Source organism: Anopheles darlingi, chromosome 3, assembly GCF_943734745.1.
Source record: "Anopheles darlingi chromosome 3, idAnoDarlMG_H_01, whole genome shotgun sequence".
In the NCBI taxonomy this organism is placed as follows: domain Eukaryota; kingdom Metazoa; phylum Arthropoda; class Insecta; order Diptera; family Culicidae; genus Anopheles; species Anopheles darlingi.
Genome location: NC_064875.1, coordinates 29,217,082 through 29,228,438, shown reverse-complemented (window position 1 = coordinate 29,228,438; position 11,357 = coordinate 29,217,082). Strand labels below are relative to the sequence as shown.

The 11,357-nt window shown below is 45.6% G+C and overlaps 1 protein-coding gene across 1 annotated transcript in view; it reads right to left on the bottom strand.

The window, feature by feature from the left end:
* LOC125954386 (liprin-beta-1) overlaps positions 1-10,638 on the bottom strand; it is a 26,298-nt gene extending 15,660 nt beyond the window's left edge. Inside the window, exon 1 of the mRNA XM_049684618.1 lies at positions 8,648-10,638. Coding sequence (XP_049540575.1) covers positions 8,648-9,581 — 934 coding nt within the window. The 5' untranslated portion in view covers positions 9,582-10,638. The remainder of the gene's footprint in view (positions 1-8,647) is intronic.
* Positions 10,639-11,357: the final 719 nt, after the last annotated feature.

Genomic DNA, 11,357 nt, shown 5'->3' with positions numbered 1-11,357 from the left:
GCGACCGGGAGTCAAAAAGATGAAAAACGTTCTGCTAGTTTATGGTCGCGTACAGACGCTCCAGCGCACGCTGGCTGGTTGCTAGGAACGATGATGCTGCACTACCGGGAACACATCCAATAGCTACCGGGAACACATCCAATAGCAGCCAAACCCAATCTCGGTGGTACACGCACGATGGCGGGCGGCATCTGTTTTGAAAATCATTCCACCACGTCATTTCCTTTCACAAAACGCGCCAAAGTAAATAGTAAACAAACGGGATTTTAGCAGTTCGTTCAACGGCTGGGTTTTCATTTCTTTTTTAACCAATCCAATCTAGTGGTAGCTTAGTGTTTTACAATCAACCGCGAGCACCGTTTTGTATTGGGTTGTACCATAAGTAGTAGCAGTTTCTTTTTTTCACACAGATGGCAATGACCTATAAACGTTATATATTCGATCCTTTCTAAGTGATTACCAATGATAATCAAAATTGGATTGTTCGACATAACAACTATCGTACACGATCATGATCAAAGCGTGATTAGGTAATCCAAAGGTTTTTAGTAACTCAAATGGCTGATATGACACCATAGGAGGATTATTTGATAAGAATGGTGGGATTTGAAGGACGATAACGATTGATTCAAATGTCTACTGTTAGAAACTGGTCAAATTTAATCGCAAATCTTATTTATCGCAAAGATGTCATATTCCACCAAGACAACACTAGATTCCGTGCATCTTTGTGTTTTAATGCACGCACAATAGATCTCTGAACTTGAATTCTTTATATCTTATATACATTTCTTATATAAAATCAAAAGGTCAATGAACGGGGAATCATAAAGTGGCAAAATAATTCATGAATTATATTTCATTGCTAATACTTGATAAACCTATGAAACAACCCAATCAGACGACATACTTCCTACCAAACGGAAAGTTTATTGCTGCGTTGCATTCAAATTTACATCAAAATTTATCATTCCCAAAAACACAATCGAATTATAAACATGATGTATCCAAAAGCAAACATAACAATGCTGGTATACAACGGGAACGATCCGACCAACGGATCGTGCCAGTAAACGATGCAATGCGAGAACCCGCCGCACGCGATGCATCATCGGACGAGCGGAGCACGTTGCTCGGAGGTGAGGGAAAACGCGAAAATTGCATTTAAACACATCAACCATCCAGCATGCGCACCACGCGCATCATACCATTACTCATCGCGCACGAGACGAGACGAGGAGGCCGAAGTATGGCTGGAGCGTGCAAACCAGCCACCAGCAGCAGCATATTGTGCCACTGTGAACAGCATCAGGTTTGGTTTTGGTGCAACCATTCTGCATGCAGCAGCAGCAGCAACGCGATTCGGTGCAGTGCACTCAAGCCAGGGCGGCAGCCATTTGGGCGGTTAATATTATTTCATTCTTTCAGCACGCCCGTATGTTGAGATTCCATCGACGTCGTGTTCTTTTGAGTGAGGGGGGATCTGGGCCGACTGACTGGTTTCATTTATATTCATTACAGCCACCACCTCACGTGTCACGCGACAAAGTGCATCATCGCGAAGAAAATGCAATTCCAAACGGGACGCTTGTTGCAAGCGAAAGGTTATAACAACTTCTTCTTAGTGCGTCTTTGCAAATCTAGTTGGAAGTAAATGATAAAACGATAAAAACGATATAAAACAGGGAAACGGCCATTTCAAGGAATGTCTTCTCTCGCGGAGCTAGTAGTCATTTTTGGTAAGTATTTATAGAACGAGACGTAACCTCAACCTTACCAACCTCTCTTCCCGATTCAGGTCAAGCACAACAGCTTCTGCAACATCACCTCTCGAGCATCCCGGAACCAAAACTTCGTCGTCTTGCGAACCAAACACTAAACTAAATTCATTTTCCATCATAAAGAGAATCAAACAATAAACTTCCTATTTGGCACTCACACACACACACACATACCCACATTCACACTCCTTCAAATCTGGCCTTCTGAAACTAGCTACTAGAACATCTGGCACATCTTGGCCACTTCTTGCTGACACCGTGCTGTTCCTGCTGCTGCTGCCGCTGCTAGTGGCCGTCGTCCCAACATTTGCGAATCCAAAATCCTCAAAAAACTTTCCAACTCCCCTTCTGCGAACACTAATGTGTCCCAAGGGAGGGGCCCACGGTGCGCGCCGCAGTATGAATTCTTCCACATCTAAATAGTCGCCGTCGAAAACGCACATCCAATATCTCTGGTAGGAGTTTATATTAAATTTCGAATCTTTAAACACATTATGCACGCAGAGCACAACTTCTCCGTTCTATTCTCTTCCTCGGACTCGGTCATGGGCTAGCCACCAGTCCTTTGTCGGTTGCCTGTCCCCTATGAATTGGTATGTCGGTCGGTAGTAGAAGTACGAGACAGACACATCTAGAATCATTGCAGGGTCCAAACCTCCATGATTCGGATTCCGTTGCGAGACAGTACACGTAATGTAAATGTTGTGTTCATGCGGCCAGCACCGCCAACTGGTTTCGTCAGTGGCCGCCGTCGCTGCCGTCGCTGCCGCCGCCACCACAGACACAGCCACTAGGACAGAAATAGAATTATGAGCTACGGCTATAAAACTCCCAACTTCATTACTCTCGTCGTCGCATACGAGAGCGAACAAAGGGAGGAACGAAACCGGGACCGGCGAAGCCGATGAACACAGAGTTTATCATTTCAAAAGCAATGACATCGATATGTGAAGCATAAAAATTCTAAAATAGATTTTTTACACACACGCACGCACCCAAGTTGAAGTTTTATGACCGCAATCTGCAAGAATCGCGCTAAGTGAACCATAAAATCTCGTCCTCCCTGGTACTCTGGCGTGTGGACAGGGACTAAATGGACAAAAGGTCTGCCATATGTCCTCCCCCCATTAGGCCATTGTGACCTGTAGCAGAAAGCATTCTAGGATCCTCGTACCTCGGAGGGTTAGGTCAGTGTTTCACTGTTTGACAGATCCGGCCTTAGTCGAAGATCGAATTGTCTGGGGATAAATAGAATTGAAATGCTTCCGCCGAAGCATCGGCGGAACTAATCGGCTTATCAGTGGCCCACGCTAGTGTCCAATTCGCGTTCGCATGCCTTCAGATGGCAAGATTAGGTAACAGTAGCAGCAGCAGCAGCAGCAGCAACGAGTGTCAATGCTTCGCATTCATTACTGTTGGAAACCAATATCCTTCTTCTGTCGGTCTTCAGTTCGGTCACGCTACCGTTCGCGATGCATTTGCTGATCTTATCAAATGGTTTCGAGACAAGAAAAGCAATACGACGACAAGCGCCTTGCTACGATTTCGAATGCAAAAAAAAGATGACGTTAGATTCGGACGTTTGTCTTCAATACCCAAAAACCCTATCGCACGTCGCCCAAAAGTGGCCAAATCAAGGGCGAAACTCGAACGGACGCTCCACTTCTTTTCTTCAACACCACTTTACTTGTCACGTTGGACGGGACGTGAAGACAATTTATGTAAGAGACGTAGCGCACCTCCGCACACCCCCTTGTGCCTTCTTCCTTCGCCTTCTGTCACTACCGTTCAGCTTAAGGACGTACTAAATATGTTGTTAAAAAAATTCCCCCCCCCCCCCACCCCCAAAGGAGTCGCTCTCTCCGGTCGGTCTGGTGTGGTCTGGTCTGTCGAAGACATGCCGATCTGACAGCGGTTCCATAATCCCGCTGAAAAGGCACCCTGCTTACCGAAAGGATTTCCTTACGTTTGCAAACGATAGCTGTTTGAGCATTATGGAGAGCCGGGAGCCGGGATTGGCCGGTCGCCCGCCCGTTCGTATTCAGCGATCTGACAGGTCAGGGATTTGTCCGCCGTCGTGAAGATGGGACCGACCTACATTTAACCAAATCCTTAATGTTTTGTTTGAAAACCGACATCATCGAAGTCGAAGTCGATTCGAAATGGACCACTCATAACCAGCGACCAACTAAAACCCTGCACACGACCTGCAAAGTGTGAGGCAACCAATCCAAGTAACAAACGGTGAGCCACGCGGACTCATCCGCCATATTTCCTGACGAAAGATGACGAAACGCGCGACGACTCCCACCAACGCGAATTGGATGGTGACATACACTCAAACGCACACATGTCGCTGACATCCATCTTGCTGACTACGGTTGTTACGCGTGTTACAGCTGGTCGTGCAGCGATCGTTGCCGAAGGCACCACAGCACCCACGGGGAGGGGCTAATCGATGTCAACGCGGTTGTGCTGGTGGACGAGACATTTTCTTTTCGTGACTGATTTACTGTCACCTTGCTATTGATCCGACTATCCCACGTCCACGATCCCATTTCACAGAAGGGTGTATATATACGTAGGGGATTCCGATTTTATCGTTCTCGCTGACAGTACCGTTGCAAAGGGGCTCCCTATTAAATGGCGAACAAATTTATCACCACCACATCTAGTTAGCGCGTCGCGTCGCGTTCAAATTCTGAGACATTATACCAGAACCATCCAAGTAGCTGGATGTCATCCGAGGAAGATAAGCTTAATTACCGGCCAAACTCTAGCTCAGTTACACCAAACACACTCCCTCGAGGAGGGGGAGTAGAAGGGGGATGCTCTCGGCTCGTTGACACTCTGTGACTCTTCCCAGGAGCGTGACAGAATATCCGTCAGGTAGCTGGGGCTACGGTACACAAATTAAAACGGACATGAACCGGGAGCTACCGGAATGACCTATATACAGACCTAGCAGCACTACAGAGAGTGGGGAAGAGTGTGGAAAAAGGTGGTGGCAGAATTTGCAAACAAGAAGCAGAACCAGCACAAGAATGGGAATACGGCAGAAGGATAACGGAACGGACGGGCATTTTTTCATTTCCCCTTTTTGCCGAACTAATTGCATTACGCCGGTCGTCCGGGTATGTCCGGTTGAAATATTAGTGCCCCTATGCCCGGTGCCTGCGGCCAGCAAACCAGTCCTGGCGCGCCGGCTCTGCTTTTGCTCCAGTAAGAAAAAAGAACTCCCGATGAATGAATTTCAAAAACGAAATCTCCCGGCTGCAACGGATTTTGGTTTTCCTTTTCGCTGCATTCATCCTACCTAATGAATAGGATGGTTGGTTCTGCACACCAGTATATCGGTTAGTTTCAGAAAACCGAGGGAAAACCCAGTGCCAGTATGCAGCCGGTGTTGCTTCGACTACCACTAGTGCACTCCACAGAACAGAAACATAATCCGAGCGTTATGACAAAGAGCGGCAGAAGCTGTTAAATCCATTTCTCGTCCATCCTGCTTGCTGCTGTACGCAGTAATGTGCTTGAGGCCGCTCGGTTCTGTGTGTTTCATTATCCTTTACAAACGGAGCGCTACTTAATGGCGGCTTAACGGTTGTCCAACAAATGGTTCATCGATGCTCGAGAGCTTTACGCATATGTGTGGTTTCACAAGATGGATTCAATTCATGATTGAATTCACAGTATTGGGTCTAAATAGTGACCCATTACTATTTTGAAATCGCACACTACTCCATTAAGTGGTGTGAAAGTTTATCTGATCTAGTTCTTTAATCGAGTAGTATTTTTACAGTTCCCGTCACCGATGTCAATGGTGTATCAGGACTTCAAATTATTACATTCGCGAATGCGAACTTTTAAGCTGAATAAGATAATCATTTTAGGAACTGTTAAGCTGGACGACATGTCGTACTGTAGGCAGTAGCTTACATTTCACGTGAAACTTGACAGTAGCACAGCTAAATTTCTTGTGAATTATAATTATAGCATTGTATTCTGAAGCACCTAACCTGGACTAATCTTGCCTTACTTACTTTCTTATCTGGCTCTACAATCGACGAGCGATTCTAACCTTCTGAAGAATAGCTTCCAACGCTCATGGTTGAACACCTTCGTCAGATTTCTCGAGTGGAATCTTAGAAATATTGATCGACTTTGAAACACTGAATAAGACCGACAGGACCGACTTGTCATAGCAGATCATTTGATTCTTTTAGCCCATTTCTACCATTTTTTGAATTAAAGAATATTTCTACTACGATCATCGCTAGCGTTTATTACGTCTTGAGGACAAACATAAACCGCAATGAATCATACGCTTATTTTACCCATCATAGGTTATCTAATTTCTTAAGTTATCACAATCTTAGGCTATCTGACAACAGTTGCCTCATGTCAACAAAATGAAATTATTAAAGCTTCAGTGATTCAAAAGCAAAATATAGTTACGCAGATAATTCACGCAAGACATCGTTCCAACATATGTCACTCAAATATCTGAACCAAGCTACAGCAAGTAGTTGAAGTAGAAAACCATCTGTCGCGCGCCATGCTGGTCACACCATATCCTCTTTAACTATCTTTCTATAAAATTGAAACAATTTGTTATGTGCACTGCCCCAAATTCTGCTGTCGAAATATTTTTCCATAAGTAATCGACTTCCTATTCAAGCTTCTAGCGTTTTGTGTTTAGCTAAGTAATAAGTAGTTAGTAGTGGTAAACACATGGAATTTTCATAATCCATATGCCAAAAACGAGCACTCATAAATCACGTTTAGAACAAGAAGCAACAAGGGAGAGTCATCAACTTTTACGAACTGTAAATATGACTGCTTGCGCTGATTCAGTAATCATGAATGCGCCCCACAACGAGGTGCGAAGTTCAAGTGGATGATGGATAGTGGTAAATCTTTATCCATTTCCTATAATTACAGTGTCAGTGAGAGATTTCAGGCCATTCACTACTACTGCTACTGACTGTAGCACTATGCATTAAGACGACCGATCTGAGACGTTCTACCATACATTCCAACAAACCTCCACCATTTCGAAGGCAACAACCCGCAGCAACTTACAATTTCGCTTTCCGCAAGGAGACAGAAGAGATCCCACGTACGCACGGCGTACCATCCCGCAACTCAAGCAGCACAAGAAAAATCTTCCTCGCTTCCTTTCACTCCACCGCAACTATGAATCAATCCTGAGCCAGCCATCCAGCGCCAGCTCATTGCTCGCTAACCGATGACTAATCTCTCGGCATGACGTTTGCGTTCAGCGCTTTCATCTGCGGCCACTCTGCTTGAACTAGCACTAACATAAATAGTGAAACCGCTGCTGGAAAAATGCTGGAATGATAAATGCTGGCCCATTTAATCTTGTTGCACGACCGCACGGCCCGCTTACCAAAGAAGCAACACGGAGCGGGAACCACGGGAAGCGACAAAAAAATTGCCCCAAAGTGTGTGTGTGTGTGTCTGTGTGATAGGAATAAGCGTGCTGCACAAATTCCGCTTTCCTGCCTGCCAGCCAGCCAGCCAGCATGCCAAGAAGATGGTTATAACTCTTCGTTAAGGAAGAATAAGCGGATTATTACCATGTCAATAACGTAGCATCTGGGATGTTTAAAGTTTCGCAGCTCGGCGGCACCCCTTTACTACGCTCCTCTGAGCTGCGTTTTCGGAGTGTGTGTAAACTGTGATGGTTATGGTAGAGGCTTTTCCCAGAATAACTCTCACCGCTAAACATTATCGAAAGGCCATCCAGTCAATGAGGTCGATGATATTATTAAAGCTTGATCTTAAAATTAAAGGAAAGCGTTTTAAAGCTTCCAGCAAGGTAGATTCGAGTTTACAAATTGGAACAATGAATAATACTCCTCCGTATGCTGCCTCAAAAGATGCATTGTACAATAACTTTAACCATTTAAAAAAGAGTTGACACACCGGAAGAGAGCCAAAACAAAAGCCAATGGACTAATATATTCCAAAAATATGTTATCCTCTTGGCAGAAGTTTCTCATTAGGTCGTAGGCCTCATCGTTCGCCCTCTCTGCAACATCATCTTTCTCCCCTTCTAAGCCAGGTACCCCAGAAGCCCTCTCTCCTGTCCTGGCCGCTGCTTGGCTCAAGAAGAAGCTGGCTACAATTTACGGCACCTACTTGTTGGTCCAGAGCTTAACGGATGTAATTTCCCCGGGAAGGAGGGCGAGATGATGGTAATTATGGTATCACCTGCGTCGCGATCCCAGCCAAAGCACTGTACTCCCCACGTCCGCCCCCGCATTTCCATTTGCGCCCTTTCGCCATCCACCCCCGACGCAAAGACGGCAAATAGTTTATCGAGGTTTTCTTTTGGGATTTAGCGCCCGACCGTCGCCTGCTGCTGCTGCTGCTGCTGCTGAGTTCGGTTCGTGGGGAGCGCACACGCAATCCCCTTCAATCCCAGAATGGCATCGTTGCGTCACATGGTCGCGCGCCAGCTCGCTGGCAGCACCCAGCACCATAATGAACTCCCTCCTTCTCCACCCAACCGGGATTGGAGGAAGAAAACAGCCCGGCACGGCCCAGCCCGGTCGGTCTCTGTGTCTGCTGTCTGTTGATAATAATTTTCATCTCATTTCCTGCAACTTGCATGGAGAGAGAGAGAAGGAAAGTCCTATTCCACATTGCGCAATTCTACCACGAGGTATTGTATTCGATGATCCATCTAGTAGGCGTCCTTTCCGAAAAACCCGCTTCAATTTCAAATTCGTCTTGAACGTCTTTCGAATCACTTCAAGTCCACAAACTGGCACATTATCCATACGAACCTACGGAGCGAAGAAAAAGAGAGTGTGTGAGAGAGAGAGAGACCTTACCTTGACCGATCGTCGTGCCCGGTGGACCCTTTTTAAAGCGAGGGATTCGGCTGCGTTCTTCATCCGGTGCCGTCGTACCAATCTTCATCATTTCGGTCGCTCCCACGGGAGCTCTAAAGGGCGCAGGTGCGCTACTGAAAACCATTTTACTCTGATTGATAGTGACGCCGCCACGGCCGGTGGTCGTATCATCTCCTTCGCACGAGCTAATACGTGCAGCGGTGGCAACGGTGGTAGCGACCTGGCCACCACCTTTACCCTGCAGCTCCGTGCTCGTCAACATTTCATCATCGAACGAACGCTGCTCCTCCGCATCCTCCTCACCCGAACTAAAGGATTCCGAGCCCGACGAGTCGGAGGAAGAGGACGAGGAAGAACCGGAACTACTGGCCGTCTGGCCATCGCTTACGTTGATCTCGTGCGAGATGAACTCCAAAATTTCTTCATCCTCCGAAGCCGTGCTGAGCAGTGACGGTGGTGATCCAGTACCACACAGGCTGCTGCTGCCGGCCCGGGAGGTGGCGATGTCACGTGATTCTGCCACCTTACCACCTGCGCTGGTCGAGGTTGAAGGGTAGTGGCCAACTCTATCATGTTTTCTCCTCGTACTACTACTCGTTGGCACATCTTTGAAGGTCTTTGACAATCTTACACTATCACCGTGATACTGTCGTCCTGGTATGGTGTTGGCCGATACGAACAGGGCTGGTGGTATGGCCGGTTGTTGTTGTTGTTGTTGTTGTTGGGTATGGACCACCCGCAAACGAGTTGCATCCTTACACTCCTCCTCCTCCTCATCCAGCTCATCCTCCTCCGGTACTCGGTCACTTCTTGCGCCCGGTTGTCGCCGGTGGTCACTGGAGAGACGCACGATCTCGGACGATTTCTTCACCACGTGCGGCGGTGTCGCTGTACTTTTCGGTAGGTCTCGCATAATTAAGAGACCGTCCCCGTCTCACGTATTAAACACTCGTTAGAACACCTTTTGTCGCCGTAGGTCATATCACTGTGGCGACGGTCGAGTAGCTCTATAGCTGCTGTTGATGCTGTAGATGGCCCCCCGGAGGAGGAAAGGATAATGGTAAACTCCACGTTGTGCGCATGTAACATTCCAAACACGTGTTGCGTCACTTCAAAAACGGTTCCTCCTATCCTACACAATTTGCATTTGACGTACACGTCCACTGGTTGGTGAATTTGCGTAGGAAAAGAACCGAACCGAACCGAACGGAACTCACTGAACTGCTTAACAGATGGTCCTCCACTGCCAGTAGACTAACGATAATCACTCTATCTCTGTAAGGTGTGTGTACAACAGAAGTTGTTGATGGTGATAGCTGCCTAACGTCATCGAGTCAGGTAATACAACAGAATCCCATAGACGGTTGCGGAGCACATTTCAATTAGACAAAACCATTGCATGCTTAGGTTCTTATTTGCAACATTCTAAAACTAGGTATGCAGCAGCACTTCTCGGTTTATCGGAATTCTTCTACGGCAGGCATCACCATACCACAGGTCATGATCTTCTGGCATTCATCTCGGCATCACTGACCCCCTGCCCCGCCTCCTCCGTGCGATTGTCGATATGAGCCGGAAGGAATGCAGAACGAGAAATTTAATAAAGACGGCAACTGCACTTACACAATCCTTGCTTCCTTGCCGCTTTCCCTTCCCTGTTCGGTTACTTCGGTAGACATCATTTGCGTGCCATAAAACGCAGACGTGGTGGCCGTACGAAAACAATTATTGGTTATATTAGAGCAATGCAAGGACATCGTTTGATGTACAATTGCAGCGACATACGTTTTGTAACATGAAGTATTCACTCTGCTCGGTAGTAGTTGACACAAGTGGACGGATAAGATGGCTCTTACTAAGGTTGTAATAAGTGAATGCCATTCTACTAACAGAGTCATTTTTAATATGAATCCCATCTATATTCATTTGAAATCAAGAGATATCCAGCAATGAAGATTGTGTCTTTATAAAGATACTAAATGGAAAAAATGTCCTTTGCCTACGAAATGGATACTTCTGGTATTGGAATTAGCGAATAGTTCAATATAAAAGATAAATTTCTTCCAAATTCTGGTCCCAAATAACACGCTTGCCTTTAGCAAGAATACGCAAAGCATTTTGCTTCACATTCTCTGTTGTTCCAAATTCCCAAGTTTGATACTTGACTCCCATTAAATTATGAACTCCTTTCCAGAATTTAACAAAATATAAAGTCTATACAACACTAACGATGAACAGACACGGAGCATCAATATTGTTTATTTGACTAGAAAATGTCAACCCTGAAAAACCATGAGGCATGAGTCTCTATGCAGTAGATATAGCTTGCTAACGTGCTCTATTAATCTTAGTGGCTTATGTTGTGATCTAATCAGACATTTGAAGAACACATGATCTAGTAGATGGTTTAATGATTTCTTCAGGACATTTACACCAACTCTTAGTGCTACAAACACTTGAATTAAAATTCAAAAAAAGCGTACGTTTATCACAAAATTTTTATACGTAAAACATTGAAGTCTATACACTATTTACAGTAAGCAATGTTTAGCTTTTGACATTTTAACTATTTAACACGGTTTTCAGATGAATGTAAAATATTTTTTCAACTGGTCAAGACCATAAATTAGTTGTAAAACGGCATACTTTCTGCTGTACATATCTACGTTTCCAAACTGACGCATAAGTT